Source organism: Leptinotarsa decemlineata, unplaced genomic scaffold (genome assembly GCF_025532065.1).
Source record: "Leptinotarsa decemlineata unplaced genomic scaffold, Ldec_3_MD MMD2_tig00026340_RagTag_RagTag, whole genome shotgun sequence".
Taxonomy (NCBI): domain Eukaryota; kingdom Metazoa; phylum Arthropoda; class Insecta; order Coleoptera; family Chrysomelidae; genus Leptinotarsa; species Leptinotarsa decemlineata.
The window spans coordinates 1,231,292-1,249,704 of NW_027412694.1; the positions used below are offsets into that span (position 1 = coordinate 1,231,292).

At 31.7% G+C, this 18,413-nt stretch overlaps 1 protein-coding gene and 2 long non-coding RNA genes across 4 annotated transcripts; 1 reads left to right on the forward strand and 2 right to left on the reverse strand.

Moving 5' to 3' along the window:
* The first annotated feature begins 230 nt into the window (after positions 1 to 230).
* On the forward strand, positions 231 to 2,624 carry LOC111513692 (uncharacterized). The gene is made up of 3 exons (XR_012467566.1): positions 231 to 443; positions 544 to 802; positions 1,178 to 2,624. It is a non-coding gene; the product is annotated as an uncharacterized lncRNA (long non-coding RNA).
* An 84-nt stretch (positions 2,625 to 2,708) lies between these two features.
* LOC141485968 (uncharacterized) lies at positions 2,709 to 8,563 on the reverse strand. Its single transcript, XR_012467567.1, has 3 exons — positions 4,848 to 8,563; positions 4,579 to 4,713; positions 2,709 to 4,502 (listed from the first exon to the last, which is right to left on the reverse strand). It is a non-coding gene; the product is annotated as an uncharacterized lncRNA (long non-coding RNA).
* Positions 8,564 to 12,299: 3,736 nt separating this feature from the next.
* Dera (Deoxyribose-phosphate aldolase) lies at positions 12,300 to 16,856 on the reverse strand. Of its 2 annotated transcripts, XM_023169919.2 has the most exons (6): positions 16,696 to 16,856; positions 16,450 to 16,640; positions 14,229 to 14,394; positions 13,552 to 13,784; positions 13,324 to 13,470; positions 12,300 to 12,838 (listed from the first exon to the last, which is right to left on the reverse strand). In XM_023169919.2, exons 1-6 carry the CDS (start codon positions 16,727 to 16,729, stop codon positions 12,635 to 12,637), a joined length of 975 nt encoding a protein of 324 aa, XP_023025687.2. In that variant the 5' UTR covers positions 16,730 to 16,856; the 3' UTR covers positions 12,300 to 12,634. The 2 variants fall into 2 exon arrangements, with proteins under 2 accessions (XP_023025687.2, XP_074039831.1); XM_074183730.1 differs by lacking the exons at positions 16,450 to 16,640; positions 16,696 to 16,856 and adding an exon at positions 15,625 to 15,736.
* Between the last annotated feature and the right edge of the window lie 1,557 nt (positions 16,857 to 18,413).

Consider the following 18,413-nt stretch of genomic DNA (forward strand, 5'->3'; position numbering starts at 1 on the left):
GCAATTATCTTCTTGAGAACCAAAATAAAAAAACAGAAATCCAAACCAGCCTGTTACTTTTTTAGAAAAAAATCAGACACAAAATATCCCCAGGTAAAAAAAAATTATAGTGCATCAAAATATTCAGTCTTTAGGAAAAAGCATAAACATAATGCATAATATCATTGAAGATCTGAAATTTCAAGTGGTGTGCATTACATAACACTGGCAATCACAGCATTCCAAACCACGTGACCAAGATGGCGCCTGTAGGGCACATCTGCTTTATCCATAACAGCTTATGGTTGTTTCAGTTGTGTTTTTGCTAGTTTATGTGTATGTTCGTAAATTATTTATATTTTGAGGTGTTGTCGAGTTATTTTTGATTGTCCACACATTCATTTAATAATGCAGAGTGATTATATGAAGAAGCTATTATTGGAAAAACGAGATGTTGGAGAGAGGCAGGTTTGATGAGCTGTTTCATTGTTTTCGATTATTTACCTGGTTTTATTCACAACTTGTATTCAGTTAACAATATTTGAACATGGCATTTTTTTATAGGTATAAGATGAAGTTGAAACTAATTCAAGATGTGGATCCTTTCACACTCACAAGTGATGATTTGGATTATTCTCTGAATGGCATTCCACCAGTAACGAACATGGATATTGTCACATATTTAGTGTTGACACATAGTTTTTATACCAATGAATAAATGAAAGCCTTCAAGAGTCTTGAAGCTCATAAGTATTTTACCTCTGGATTTGTTTTGAAAGCTAGGATGAAAGTTATAAATGATTTCTACGTATTGGTTGGAAAGGTAAGTTTATTTTAAGAACTCAGTGCGCATTAAAGGCTCTCTAATAACGAAATGATTCAAAATGGCATTCATATGTCACCAAAAAAAAAAGAGTGTAATAGATTACATTTATTTTGATAGTTTTAATTGGCTCGAAAAGAGGATTGAAAATATACCGGTCTTTCTTAAATGTTCTAATTAAACTATGACAGAAACAGTTTCAATCCATTCTTTAAGTAGATCGAAATTTTCGACAAAGTCAAACAAATTATTCACCTCCTGTACACTATTATTACTTTCACTAAGTATGTTTATAAGATTATAAAACATGTATTTTCACAACTACCATTGTCTGCTAAATTTTTATACAATAGTAAATGAATGATTTTCTTTCAGGTAAAGCATTCCCAGAGAGCAAATGCAAAACCTCTTGATGTTTGGTGCATTGTAACTAAGGACGGGTCAATAGCTACAGCGAACTGTACTTGTGTGGCAGGTGCCAGTGAAGTTTGTAGTCATGTTGGTGCCATACTGTTTGCTGCTGAATATGCATATCAAAAAAAGAATTCATCTTCTTGTACTGATTTTGGTGCCTTGTGGTCTATTCCATGTTTATCTACGGTAGTGCCAATTGAGCCTCTAAGCAAAATGGACTTTGGACAAATTGCAGTACCTTCAACAATGCAAAAGACAGCAGTGACACAGATGACTGAATTCGATATTGTCAATTTACTTACAAGGATTGAGACTATTGGCAAAATTGAAAGTTTAATGAGGATTGTTGAGCCATTTGCCAGTAAAATTTCTGGGACTGTAAATATGAAGCTTGCATTTTCATTGGATATATACCAACAAAATTACAAATTCAAAACATATATTGAATTGATGCAAATATCAAAATCTATTAATTTATGTTTAAAACAAGAACAGTGCAACGAAATTGAGAAAATCACTAGGAAACAACATGCTACTAATAATTAGTAATTACATAGGGTTGGAAGAATAACAGCTTCAAAATTTAAATCCGTTTGTAGAACAAATAAAGAGTCACCTTCTCACTCACTAGTTGAAAGCATATGTTATCCAATTAAAATATTGTTTAGTCTGAAGCTACTACTTGGGGGTTTAAACCATGAAAAAATTGCTGTCAAAAAATATAAGGAATGTATGGAAGAAAATCATATATCCTTTATTATAAATGATGTAGGGTTGATGCTAAATCCAAAGTGGCCTCAACTGGGTGCATCGCCAGATAGAATAGTATTTCGTGAATGTTGTCTGGGTGGTTGCTTGGAAATTAAATGTCCATGTCTGCTCTCTGTAAATGATATACAAGATATACGTGAATATGTGAAGTGTAAAAATTCTTGTTTAACTTTGGAAAATGATAATGTGACTTTGAACCGAAGCCATTCTTATTATTATCAAGTACAGATACAAATGTTTGTATCTGGTAGACCAGATCACAATAGAATAGATTCTATTGTGACTTTGTCATTTGGTCTCCAAATATTTTCTTCCAAGAACGTATTCTCCGGGATTTGGATTTTTGGAACAAAAATAGAGAAATTGCTCTTCAATTTCATTCAGAAGTGATTATGCCAGAACTTTTAGGCAGATACTTCACAAAGAAAGAGGGAACTGTCAGACTAGCCCACTGGTGTATATGTAAGGGAGTTGATGATAGTACACCAATGATTAGGTGCGAAAATTATCTGTGTGAAAATCAGTGGTTCCATTTTAAATGTATTGGTTTGGTAGTTTTACCGAACAACGTTTGGTATTGTAGTAATTGTGAAGAAATGGAAAATAAACAATAAAAAACTTTTCAATAACATTACAATATTTGATTTTTATTTATTTTCATTCCATGTCCACAGCTTTAAGGTTCATTAAAAGTTTATAGTATTATAGAGAGGACAAGTGGTTGTTTGATGAGATACTAAACCACCTCTGTACTAAAAAACATTGTGATCATCTAGAGGGGTAGCTACAAATAGTTGAAGAGGGTTCAGTTTGATTTTTTTACCTTTTCTAGGCATTAAGAAATTTATTTTATTATTTATTTCTATTTACACATTTTTTTACATTTTATACTTACATAATTTATTCAATTTTATTGAGTATTGTACATTAGGGTAACTTAAACATATAAAGTACTACTATACTACTTGTCATTTACAAATAGGGTTTTTGTTTTTAATTTTAACTACATAACAAAGAGTTCACAAAATTTACTATCTACATTAGAAGATAAACTAGAAAAAAAATAAAATTATTTAAATAAAATATGAGACTTGGTATCTTATCTGAAGTAATAGTAACCCTCTCTTACTGTCAAATTAATGCAATTACAAACTATAAAAATCAATTGTTAATTGTAACAGTATTAAAACTAATAAATGATTGCAATTAAGCAATTGTAATTGTAGGTTTGTATAAATGATTACAATTAATTAATTTTTAATTGTAAGGAAGATTAACAATTGATTAGTTGTACCTAATCATTTATACAAGCCCACAACTACAGTTAACTTATTTAACTGTCAGTTACCATTAAAAATGAAAATTTAATTGTTAATTGTTCAAACAATTTAATTGTGCCCAACACTGCCCTCAGAAGTATGCCTTCGCGTTTTTTCAAAGTGGAATAATTGGTGGAGATAAATTAAGTAATGCACTACAGACTGTCACAATTTCATCCCAGATATTAGTGCCATCCTCCCCTTTTTTCACCATGCTTATTGGAATAGGTCCTTTGAATATTCTGAATTTATTTTTCACCAGTCCAATTATTTTTTCAATGTGAATTCTGACATGAGCTATATTGCGTGTTTCTTCAATTTGAATTGGATGTAGTTGACTTTGCCCTTTAGTGAAAGCTGGAATTACTAGTTTCGCCCCCAGAATACCTAAACTTTCAGAAATCAAAAATCCTCTATCAGCTAAAAGAATATCACCAGGTTTAATATGACTGCAAAAATCACTTAACTCCACCATTTGTCTGTCTGAAGTTCGTCCACCCCAAGCCTCACTTATATAACTAATAGTTCCTTGAGGGGTAATGCCAATTAAAAATTTTACTGTAGTATGATGTTTATAATTTGAGCAGCACTGTTGCTGAGTAAGATACATATTAGGTTTCTCTATAAAAATTTCAAAACAGTCAACAATAATAGTGGTCTTATCCTGAAATGCCTCTGTAAAATATGATGGAATATTTTTACGGTTTACTGAACGTGTAGGCCAAATTATTAATGATTTTAGTTTTTGATACAGAATATGTATAATATTGTAAAAGTATGTTGATGCTGTTGTTGGAGCAATTCCAAAACGGTAAGCTAAATTGTGACACTGTAAGTGCAGTCGCACCTTTACAAGAGTAAGTAACAATCGATTGAAAGGGCTGAGAAACGTTGTTGATGTAGTGGGAATAAATGGTTTCACTTCCACAAATATGATTTGGTTGACAATGTCATACTCAAATCCTGTGTAATAGGTCCATTTTACAGTATCACTAATTAGTCCAAGAGGAGAATGTTCAATCTTGCACTTCAAATTTTCAATTTTTTCAGAGGCAAACTGCAACTGTTCGAATTTTATATCAAGTGCTTCCATTGTTAAATCTGTTTGCGAGGCTAAACCATCGCAACCATCGGTGGGGGTCCTCATCATTTGGCTCCTTCTCCATAACAGGATTTGCAGAGTCGTGTTTGTGTATCTGGAAAAAGTTTGGGTTTTAAAATTTGATATCACAACATTTTTACCATCATTAATGTTTTTAATTAATATCTTACCAGTTTTTGTCTTTTATCGACTCTCTGTTTTCTGTCCATGTCATGTTTCCTTTTGATAAAGGCTTGAGAGATGGCCCATGTTTTGGGAGGGAACCCAATCGGGGTTATCCTTATCATCTAAAGCACTTGGTTTTCCTGAAAAATAAAACATACAAATCTTACTTGCCTGAATAATACATTGCTCGATGTACTTCATATTTGCTATATATCATTTTGCCACCTAATACAGTGAGGCTACTTCATTTAAAAGGACGAGAGTAAAAAAATACCTTGCATGAAATGTCTGCTACAAACTCTCTGATTTCTTAGAATGGACTCCGTTAGATCTTGCCTTTTTATGGCAGCTAACCACATTTCTCGTCGCTTTCTTGACAACTCATTTATATGAGGATAGTGCGGAGAATTCGTGATATGGGGATACTGTAAAAACTCACTCGATCTTGCATTCCACGACTTCCACAACCCACTACAATGCAAGTTATAGGCATTATATTGAAAATACCTTGTAAACACTATTATAATTGTTACTGCTATATATCATAAATTTTTAAACGTAAACAATCAGTGTATGCCCTACAAGCGCCATTTTGAATTTATTTGACACATCGTTGGAATGCCTAATTACAACTTTAATGATCTTATTCAAGTGTCTAGCTATTGTCGTCGAGGCTCAGCTGTATATGTATCCAAAGAGATCGTTAGCAGTCCCATCGACGAAGTGAACGTCTTAACTGAAAACTATGTTTTTGAGTGCTCCAGTGAAGCCTGCAAAATTGGTGAAACAAAAGTTCCATGTAGTTTGCATTTACAGGTCCCCATCGAGTGACGTTAAATTGTTTATAACTAAATTTCAGAACATGTTAGATATCTTTTATGAAAAAAACTGTATTTACTTTATAGCAGGTGATTTTAACATGGACTACTCTTTCTCTTACAAGCAATACCTGTAAAGACTTCAGAAATCTGTTATCTACTTATAATTCCATTTTAACCATCAACAAACCAACAAGGGTTATCCCCATTCCAGTTCCTGCCTAGATAACGTAATTGCGAATCTCGAAGGTGATAAAAAGGGGATAGTTATTGAAACAGGTATATCTGATCACTCAGGGCAAGTGTTATATGACTTAAACAAAACCCAATCAATATCAAAAGTTCAGAGACGATATTATGATTCCAAATCAATAAGTGAAACTTGCACAAACCTAAAGTCCGAGAACTAGACAAATGTATACAGTGCGAAAAATACAAAAGCTTTCTCAAATTTCAGTAAAACTTTCAATTTTCACTTTGATCTACACTTTCCAAAAACACATTATAACCAGAAACGTATTGAAAATAAAGATTTAAATTCACCTGAGATTACACAAATGAAAAACCAACTTGTTTTTTACCAATCCATTTCTACAATTGATCCTGATTTTAAAAATGCATATAAGGAGATAAAGAGGAATTACATCAATCACTTGGAATCTGCAAAATATGACTATTATAGAAATAATCGGATAATAAATCCGAAACGATGTGGAAAATTATTAGAGAAGTGACAGGTGCATCCCAAATCGTACAATTTGAACACGATTATTCATGCAAGGTAGCCAATAGCTTCAACAAATACTTCATCGAATCTGCTCCTAAATTCTTGTCAACACAGAAGGATATTGGTAAGGTGAGTGGCTTTGAAAGGTCAATAGCCTTTTGCAGTAACACTGTTCTTGAACCCTGTCACAGAATATGAGATACTCTCAATAAAAAACAAAATGAAGAACAAGAGAAGCATGGGTATTGATGAAGTACCCATACACATACTGAAAAGCTGTGCTGATGAGATTGTATGTATTCTGACCTTCCTGATTAATAAATCATTTGAGGAAGGAGTTTTTCCAGATGAACTGAAGATAGCGATAGTGAAACCACTTTACTAAAAAGGGAATAGGTAGGACATTTCCAACTTCAGGCCAATCAGTCTTTTAACATGTATATCAAAAATTTTTGAAACAGCAATGGCCAATCGATTAGTAAAATCTTTTACAAACTTCAAAATGTTTTCTAATAACCAGCATAGCTATCTAAAAAATAAGTCAATTGAAACTACTTTGATGTATTTCAGCAATGGAGTCCTAGGAGCATTGGACAAAGGAGATCTATCATGTGGAGTTTTCATGGATTTATCTAAAGCCTTCGATTGCATAGATCATGACATTTTATTATGGAAACTATAAATATGGAATTTGTGGAAAATCTTATGACAAAAACATAAAACAAATAGAAAAACTCAATCAAAAAGACAAAACGGCAAGATCGGATGCTCTGGATGTGTCTATGGGTGTCCCACAGGGTAACATTCTCTGTCCAATATTTTATTTATGATATTTATCAACGATATTAATGAGGTTATAGCAGACATAAACACTGCTCACATGATCAATTATGCTGAGGATACCAACCTTCTATTAACAGGTGTGAACTTACCTGATATTATAAAGAAGGGTAACAAAATAATAGACCAATTCAAAGATTATTTTTTGGAGAATAAGTCAATTCTAAACGATGGAAAAACCAATTGCATCATGTTCAAAATCAATAACAGTATAGAAACGCCACAAAATATAATTATGCACAATCAAAAAAATCATTTGCAATACTTCAGTGAAGTTTCTAGGCATATACATTGATGACACTTTAAGTTGGGCTAGTCAGTTAGACAACCTTTGCCATTAACTATCCCACCTAACATACGCCATGAAGAGTTCTAAAAAAAATGTTGATCTTGAAGCACTAGTTACAGTATAATATGCGAATTTTTACTCTGCTATGAGACTAGGGATAATCATCTGGGGCTCATATCATGAGCTGAATAGAGTTTTCCTATGTCAAAAAAAATTATCAGAATAGTCTTCAATATGAATACAAGAGATTCCTGCAGAGGAGCCTTTAACTCTTTGAGGCACAGAGCGAACACTGCGAAATATACCTTAGCAGCACAGAATATATATTTCTGTAATTCGTTCAGTTTCTTTCGTTATTATTGAACACTAATTAATGAAATATACCCTAGGTACGTTTATAGAATTTTTTGTTTTGTTTAAGTAACTATTCTAAGGTGGTATGTCATATGTACCACCATGCAACTAGGGATATTAGGATGAACAAACATGAAAACCAGGCCTTATGTATTAAGTTGATTCGAGTACAATATTATCCTTGATTATACATTATGATAATCAGAAAAACAATTCTTAGATTTAGATAAACATAATGGGATATTGCAGGTTTCGCACATCCAGTTGGTATGTATCTGTTTCTCTCTGGTGCTACAGTGTGCACATCTTCTTCTTGAGCCATATACAGGCATATGGGCATTTTCCCTATGTCTTATTTCTGGGGGAACATACGGCTTATGTTTTCTGATTTGTATAGGTTTCGAGGGCATCTGACCATATTTGACATATTTTTGTGTGTGATATCAATGAAGTGATTACTTCACGTCTGAAATCTTTCATACTTAATTTGGAAGAAGCATCCAGTTGCTTATGTAGAACATATGCGTTAACAATACATACATCTAAAAAGTGAAAGAAAATCCTATGCCACCATTTCTTTAACTTTCTGTCGATTTCATAACAACTTTTCAGTTGATCCAACTTATCAACGGAATTCATGTGAGCATTGTAATCAGATAGAATGGCTGGACAGGGAACTTCTTGGATAACTCCTGTTTTTGTTTTACGATTAACTTTAGTCACTTCATTTGATTGATGATAGTTCGAAATCAGATGTACGCAACGTTTATCCTTCCATTTGACTGTATATATGCCATTGTTGCTTGTATAATGATCAAAGTCGCCCTGTTTCAATTCCTGATCTATTCGGGAAACGGGTAACTCTCTTCTTGTTGGATTTATAGTTGCACATGCGAATATTTTTAGCTTTTTTAAATCTTCCATAAGCTCAACACTGCTGAAATAATTGTCGAAGAATAACTTGTGACCTATATATATGCCATTGTTGCTTGTATAATGATCAAAGTCGCCCTGTTTCAATTCCTGATCTATTCGGGAAACGGGTAACTCTCTTCTTGTTGGATTTATAGTTGCACATGCGAATATTTTTAGCTTTTTTAAATCTTCCGTAAGCTCAACACTGCTGAAATAATTGTCGAAGAATAACTTGTGACCTTTCTTTTCAAGGCCTTTGCACAATGTAGTCACAACTTTCACCCCAAGAGCTTTCTCGGACGAGTTTCCTGTTTTTCCAGTGTAGATTTCGAATTTATAACAATATCCACTTTTATCTGCCAATACCCAAACCTTGTACCCACGTTTGATAGGCTTTTTTGGTAGGTATTGTTTTAGTGAGGAACGGCCTTTGAATTTTATCATAGACTCATCAATAGCTATGAATTCGGATGGTCTAAAGTACTTCAAAAAATTTGTTTGTAATGACGACAGGAACGGCCGAATTTTATAAAGTTTATCGAAATCAGGCGAACCACGATATGGCATCAATGCATTATCATTGATATGGAGATTTGTGAGAATCCATCCAAATCTATTCACTGTCATCAAATTGCTCACGAAACTGTCATGAAAGTCAGCAACAGATGACCAGTAGTCCCGATAGCTAGGCAATTTTTTCAACCCCATCAGTAAATTCATGCCCAGAAAACATTTTAGTTCAATAATAGTCAGAGGTTTGAACATACGACCGTGTCTAGTCCGAGTTGCATACAAGTTCGTTTGGAAAACGATGTCATCAAGTATGTTATCAGATAAAAACAACTCAAAAAGTTGACAGGGTCTAGAAATGCCAGAAATATTCACAGGGCCACTGTCTTCTGAGAAATGGGTCGCAACAGCGACATTGTAAGTTTTATTCCATTCTGGTTTCTGTCGAACGACCGGAACATCTCTAAAATTTGAGAGTGGAAGTAGATCATCAACCTCCCAATCATCATCTATCTCAAGTTCTAATGGTGGTTCGATATTCTGAAATTCATTTACATTCTCAGAATCACTACCAATATCATCCGAATCGTTTCCTGATTCATTTCCCAAAGGAATATCGGCGTATAATTCATTGTACAATTCGGCTCTGGATAAACCTACTAATCTGAATGGCAATTCTTCATTATCATCCATTTTGGCGCTAAAAGAGAAATAACCTACATGCATGGTGGTACGAATATTGAATATTCACAAATGAGACTCTCAGTAACAGAATCTCGAGTATTTTATTTCATTTCATACAATATTCTTTACCTGAGTATATCAGTTATCGATGTATGCCATCAAAACAATAAAGAAACAAATGAATTTTGTTTACGAGAGGAAACGCCCAACAACAGCACACCCTACTGTCATAAAAACAACTAATATGATGTACAATAATTCAACTGTCAGGTGGTGTCTTATTCGGCCTTGAAATATCGAGTCTATATGTAAACAAAGATCGACACGCTGTGGTTCACAAAATAAACCGTTATGCAACTCCGAGAAAAATTCATTTATATGTGGTACATTTCATGGACCACCATGCTTAAATGACTAGGAATATGTGGTGCATAATGTGTACCACCATGCTTCAAAGAGTTAAGATCAATAAACGACTTACTGTGTCAGCAATATATATATATATATATATCATCATCCAGGCCATTTTGACATATATCGCAAAACGCAAAAAGACTTCTCATATTCCATCCATGCAATATCCCTATATTAACGTAGCACTATCTATACTGGAATGAAATTTTATAATAGTCTTCCGAAAAACACAAAAGATATTGTCGTTGCTAACAGATTTCCGAAATCTGTAAGAGAATTCTTATGTAATCTAGAGCCCTACAATACTGATGAAATATTTTCTGGCCAGTAGAAATTTATGAACCAAATTTTATTCAAAATTGCGCTATGTATTTATAGAAATTATCTCTACTTTCAATAATCATGCGCAATATGACGCATATTTTAAAATGTTTGTAATCGTGTTTGAAAAGTTGAAGCTATTCGTATTGAATGTTTCATTCATTAGATTTATACGTACATATATTTGATATTTTTAAAAATTTTTCTTTTGACGTATTTCTCAGACAAATTATTCTGCCACTCCTGTGAATTATTATAAAATACTCTGTTGAAATAAATGTATCTATCTATCTACGTATCTGTACCAGTACAAGAAACTGATAATCAACTGATTATTATGAATTTTATTCTCTAGATTAGCCATGAACATTTCAGCTAGCAAAGGACTTATCAGACCTTTGCTAGCTGCTAGACATTATCAGTCCTTCGCTGCATGAATACATGGTTTTTATCTGAGAGACGCTCACCAGTTCAATTGTTTCAGTTGGCGGAATACTGGGAAATAAATTTTGGATATCAAGTGATATTAATTTAGTGTTATCAGGAAGAGATATGGTTTTAATATTATTCAGTGATTTATATTGAATGGAAAAACTAATTCTACATTTGCAAATTATCTTTTGACAGATGGACATGAGTTCGAACTCAAATATGACATGTTACAATTGGAAATAGACTTAAGAATTTGGATAATTAACTGAATACTTTCCGTTATTGAATATTTTTTCAAATGTGGAGACAGGTAATTAACTGATATATAATCTCAAATAATTTCATTCATAACATATTTTATTAAATGAGCTTGTAAAATTTCTTGTTGTATGTTAAAGTTAATTGTTCATTCTTGAACTCGGGTACACATTTTCAATATTAATTAGGTAGAAAAAATTCAGGTACCTCAAATTGTAATATATATATATATATATATATATATATATATATATATATATATATATATATATATATATTATATGTATATATATATATATATATATATATATATATATATTATATGTATATATATATATATATATATATATATACACATAGATTTTAGTTAGTATAGACACGCCTGAAGAAGCTATTGTATAGCGAAACAGATGTTGTGGTTTTGTTAACTGTGTGGTGAAAATGTCACAATAAAATAGCTTTCTTTGTTGCTAATTCTTCAATATGATTTGTTTCGAAGTAATACTGGAGTTGTGCTTCATAAACATCCCATCTATCAGACTCTAAAATGAACTCTTTCACTGTTCCTTAGGTGCAATTCAATTTGCAGCTGCTGGATATAAAGATGGTTACCGATGTGTTCAGCATTTTCAAAATGTTTTGGTTTCTCCTTGTCGCCAGTAACTTGTCAGAATTTGAGCTTTTAAATGAAAGCTGCAGATTGTGAAACACTCAATTACAACGAGCTAAATGATTTTTTATCTCCACTTCCAAATTCATATGACAAGTTATTAATAAAAACATAACACTTTACAACCTCCTCTTTTGTTAGTGTCTAGGGTGTCCTAGATTCTAATATATTGCGTTGAAACCAATGAATACTTTGAAAGGAGAATTTCAGACATAGTCGAAAAGTGAAAAAATCATAGTTTTTCTTTAATGCATTTCATTCAATAATTTTTTAATTCTTTTATTTATGTTCGCTTGGAAAGGTTATTGTATTTTGTAGGTTTTTTAGTACAATAATATATGATCTTTTATTTGTGAAAATTAAATTTCTCAATCGTATTTGTAGTTTTCATTCAAGCATAAAAATAACTTATTAATCACTAATTTGATATCTAAAACATCAAAATATCTTACTTGTACTCTATGAACATTTTGCCAGTTATGAAAGGAGGACAATATGGTAAACAATTTATTCATAACATTTCTCTATATCAAGATAACAATTGGTAAAATATTAAAACAAAAAAGCAATTTCTTCTAAAAACTATCTCACACAATAGGTCCAACATAAAGGAACCTAGTAACTTTATAGAATAAAATTATTTATGTTCAAAATATCTAAAATAAGTAATGATTCAAGTCAATGTTTTAGTCAAGATGTCAACAGGAGTTGTGTTAAAAAAAAGTAAATTGTAAATGTAACATGAACTACACCATTGTGCCAATTTTGAGACAACAATGTTGTTCTCTGAATCTTGAGACAACAATGAATCAGAATGAAAGCCAAAATTTCACATTGTAAACTCATATCCTGCAGGAAATTTTCCTGTGACATATTGATATAAACTACTCTCCAAATCACCCAAGAGACCCGAAGCACCAAACCTAAATAATTCAGGATTTAACCAATCTTTCCCCAATAGTTCTTTAATTAATATTAACCAGTTCAAGGCATCTTTAGTACTTCTAACCCCTCCAGCAGGTTTCAATCCCACCTGCAAGAAATATATAGAAACACCATAAATGTCAAAAAAATATCATTACTATTATCAATAATAAAAATAAAATGGACAATGTCCATTTTCCAGAATAGGCCAATTTCACTTTGTGTATTTCTTCAATTTGTACTACAAGATAAATTCACCACGTTCTGAAAAGTTATTAACTTTGGAGTGGTTTATACAATTCTTTCAGAAACAAACTGCATTGTCATATGAATTGCGGATTTTTTTATATGTTCTAAAAGAACGGATTTATTTCCCTCATTGCAAATTATTTGAGAAGGTTTGCAAGGTTAATGAATTGTTGTTCATATTATTCATATGTTACCGGTAACAGTTAAAACAAATGTTATAGTCCAAAATTGTTATGTACGGTCTGATGTTTCTCATAAATTATAATACTTTGAATTTCCATTATGTAATTTTTGATATACAAAGCCCAATAAAACCAAATTAATCCAAATTTATTCTGAACGCACCTTGTAACCCATTTTTTCATGGTATTCCCTTATAGCTCTGGCCATAACAATACCAAATGGAAGAGTGGCGTTCACAGACTCTTTTCCTGTTGAAGTTTTTATGAAGTCTGAGCCAGCCATCATAGCCACAAGAGATGCTTTGTATACCTAAAAAATATTTTCATTATTGAGTAGTTTGACAACATATTATCTACAATGCTAAATCGAACATATATTGAACCAACTCACATTATCCAGAGTTCCCAACTCTCCTGTAGCCAAAATAGCCTTCAGATGTGCATGAGACCCACAAGCCTCCTTCATCACTTGGATTTCTTGATACAATTGCTCCCATTTACTAACCAGCACTAAACTTCTGTCTATCACAATGTCTATTTCTGTGGCGCCTTTCTCAACTGCAAATCTAATTTCTTCCAATCGTGTTTTTAATGGAATCTGACCACTTGGAAAACCAGTTGCAACTGTGAGATTTATTAAAAATTATTTCCTAAATAAGCATTTATCATTCAGATTTTTTGTTCTATGTTTTTCAAGTTTATAATATATCTTGCATTGTGCAATTATTTTTCTCTCCATTATTTCCAAACTCTATTTTAGTTTTGGTGTGTTTAGTGCCTAGTATAAATACCAAACTGGCTGGAGGTAACTCTAGTTTTTACTTGCCCAGAACTTTTATTATTTGTCACTGTTTGTAATTGTAAAATGTGACACATGCAAAGATGTAACTTGTTACTGGACTGCAAGAAAATATTCATATATTCAAGAACTTTAATAATAAAAATAACATCATAATTACTTATCTTTAGTTTGTGTAGTTGATGAAATGTATTCTCCAATGTTGCTCAATAAATATATGATAGTTTATTCCTATTTTCAATGGTTTAGTTTGATTGACAGTTTTTTACCTGATGCTACTTTAATTCTATCAGCCATCCCCATCTTCTTGAGAGTTTGAATAGCATCATCAACTTTAGACGGATATACACAAACTGCTGCTGTGTGAATTGGGTACTTTTCATCATATTCAAAACCTAGTTCATCAAGAAGATCTTCAGCTACGGGCTTGGCTGCCTAAAAATGTAGAACATAAAGAACAAATAAAAGAAATGCAATCTATAACCCAAAATAATTTATATGATAGTCCATTCTTCACTTTATAAAATATGTTGAAAGCATCTAATAAAAATTATAATACCGCGTACCTTCTGAATGAATCTGACCTTCAGAGAGAGAGAGGGCCTACTGGGCCAATTCGTTTTTGAAAAAAATAAGGTAAAATTATTCATTTCATGAATAAAGACAATACATTTTCTCAACATATATATTTACAAATAATGTAATGAATATGTAAGTTTATTTCAACATAAAAGCCACAACGATTTACGACATTTCAATTTTGCCCCTATAAGTTACTTAGTTATATTGTAAATTATTATGAAGATTTTGATTGTTTCATCTCACAAGTCTTTAAAAAAATCAAGAGGTTTCAAAACAGCACTGCTCTCACAGACCAGAACTACAAGATTATGGGTTTGATTCCTAATTCGACCAGATATTTTTCTCGGCAGAAGTTATATAGTTCAAGGTAGAGAGTGAATAGTCATGATACTCTCTATGTGGCTTGGAAATTTATCATCTAGACTACTCAAAACAAGAAGATAGTGACCGCATTAGTCGATGTCACTGATTCTGAGAAAAAGAAATAAACAGTGGCCACTTATGTGAAAATATTCTCTCGAAACCTAAATTGTTTGGTTTAAACCAAAAAAAAAAGTCTAAAAGGCAACCACAACAATTTCCACAACACCTACAAATACAAACATCCATCAAATTTTCAACCACTGCCAGTTTCTTCAAATGTGATACATTACTTTTGTGGTCTTTCTGAAATCATGGAAGAAATCAATTCTAGATTCAACATTTTTCATACCTCAAAAAATCATTCAAGGTCTTCATTAACTCTAACAAAATATTCAGATGTATTTTTTTTGTTCCTTGATATGTCAAAACGTTACTGAGAAAGGTTGTTTATATTGAAAAATTATAGATCTATACAAAATTTCAGGAAGATTTAACCAATTTGATCAAATTTCCATTTTATAATCATGAATTATATTTACTCATACATTTATCACACATGATGCTGGAAGGTACTTTGAATAAATGTATTTTAGGGAGAGCATTATGTTCTGAGTCTTATTGGTGAGTAAAAACAATGAATTTATGTAACAACCAAACAAATCAAAGCAAATAAATCTTCCGTCCCTTAGGAACATATTATGAACAAAAAGAATACATTACCTGAAAAGAAAATGGTTTTTGCCTCGCCATCAAGGTCAACTCGTTTTTCAATAACAGAAAATATTCTTAAAATTGAGAAAATATTCTTAAAATTTATTTCTCACAAAGCAGAGCTCAATCCCACAATCTCAAATTGAAATTAAAAAATTTTCAGTACATCACACCTCTAGTAATATGAGACCTAGAACACACTGTATACTGGTGAGACTTAAAGATCTTTTAGAATAAGAAAATCTGAAAATCAGAATATGAAAATCAAGATATTATGAAATCCAAATTAGATGAGCATATTTTGACAAAAGATGGTGCCCATGTGAAGAATTGGAAATTCAGCAAAATTATTATGACATCCTAAAAAACTAGAAAAAAAGTAGAAGAAAAATCTTGAATAAATTTGAATGGGAATGATACCCAATCAATTTTAATCAAACATGGCTACCTTTCCTGAAAAAGGAATCTGAACTGTGAAAATTTTATACCAAGTAAAATTTTCAATGTAATTTAAAAAAATATTTAATTTGACATTTTTTCAATTGTGTACAATTTTTTAAATCTTTTTATGAGTTTTCGATAAAAGGAACAAGTGGTTCCTGAAACATCATCCAAAGAAAAAATATTTTCATTGAAATTTGAAGTACTTATATGGGCAGAATTTATAATAAGAAGAGGTTCTGACAAGTTGAATGATTTGGTCTTTTCGTTTGGTTGATTTTAAAAAGTTCTTATTAAACCGTGCTAGTGAAAACTCATAAATGCCAGAAATAACACAAACAATATCTTGGAATTTCAACAGGGCTTTCCTCATGAAAAATTCAAACCATTTACCTTAAAGCATAACCTGGACACATTACTTTGAGTATCATCTCCTGCAAGTGTAGTTAGGTCTATGCAAGTCATCGCTTTCAGAATCCACGCTGCCCGGTATTCGTCTTTTAATTCTCTAAATGAGCTTAATTTTTTGGCAAGTTCATTCACAGCCGTTAAATTAACGTTAACACTATTCAGCCATCCCAAATCTAAGGAAATATAAAATATATGATATTATGAAAATATATTTAATTCCGATTTTACCCAGCTCACAACCCGGATTTCGCTCTCCTGACATATTTTCAGTAACTTACTGGAAATGTATTTTAAATGTATATTTCAAAATAGAAATAATTCTTTGTCAAAGATAATTCTATTTCATAAATTTTCGAAAGTCAGGTTAAATTTTCTTTTTTATCTACTTCTTCCCTATTTCCTTGGTTATACGGAATTCAAAATTAGAAGCCAGCACCAATGCTATAGAAACTGCAAAACACAGATGCATATATTGGGTTTGGTACCACGTTAATAATTATATTTGCCAACCAGTGTGTTTTGAGCATCAGTTTGAGAATAGTTAAACCATTTTCGTTGGATATATTTTTGAATATTTTAAGATTTCAGAAAAGTAATTTGTGTTTATTTAATTCGTGCAAATACTTTTCGGTATTTTGTTTTCGTATTCAATGAATACGAAATGAATATTTCGTATTCAATGAATATTGGTATTCAATGAATATTTTTTTCGAATGATGGGGATTTTCAAAGGTGCTTTCACTTTTCACAAGAATAATACAAGCTCTTCCGATTTTTTGATACTAGTTCAATTTCTGAAACTTAATTTCCAATGTTTCACGTTGATTTGTATTAATATTTTTATACCTGCTTATGATTTTTGAATTTTCTTCTCATATACACTAAAGGCCCTTTTTTTCGTTGGCAATTAGTTGAGCACGTAAGGTAGGAGAAATGCACATTCATGTAAACTGAAACCTGTATGTTAAAGATATTTTATACAAATCAAAAACAAAGAGTTGGGATACTTATCCCAATTTTCAACACATTTATTCAGGGCTTTCCTTCATCTACATACTCTTTCAATTGTGAACTTCTTTTCACTATACTTTTGAGTTGATTTTTTCGTGGAAAATAATGAAAATTGATACCACTGCATGATACGTTTATGGTTTGAGGAACCTACTAGAACTTAAGGGATTACGATACCAATCAATGCGATGCGGAGAATATTCTCTGGTGTTCTAATGAACTTGGGTACTGCCAAGAATGGTAAAAATTATATGTAGGGATGACAACTGTTGGAAATATCAACAGTCTCAGATATTCCATCTTTAGGGAGTTGAATAATATTGTCATTTACATTTTTTTTATGAAAAAAATGTAAATGACAAAAGGAAAGTACCTGTAAAACCAATTCTAGCAGGTCATCTATAACATATAGGCTGATCTTAGCTCCCATTGAATTACCAAAAGTTTGTTTATGAATTGTACTACTGAAAGATGAATATGTATTATTGAAAGTTGAAAGAAATTGTCTTCATGAATTCTATAAAATTTAATAACACGTTCCCATTTTGCATCAATAGATCTGAAGCAATTACAAAATTTCTCAGGAAGTTTAATGTTACCAAATTTAGAGAAAGCATCAAAAAAGGATTTGATAAAATATTCATAATCGTATTCATGAGCCTTAATTATTATGTCTGTAGGGAAAGAGGTAAGTATTTCAGTGGGAGAACCGATTGAAGCGATATTAGGTCTCACAGACAGGATAGGTTTGAGTATTAAGAATTGCGTGAAATTTTGAAAGTGTACCATTATAATTAGTGACACGTTTTTTTGTTAATTCGTTAACAAAGCAATATATAAAATATATATATATATATATATATATATATATATATATATATATATATATATATATATATATATATATATATATATGAGTGTGCAGCAGGCCAAAA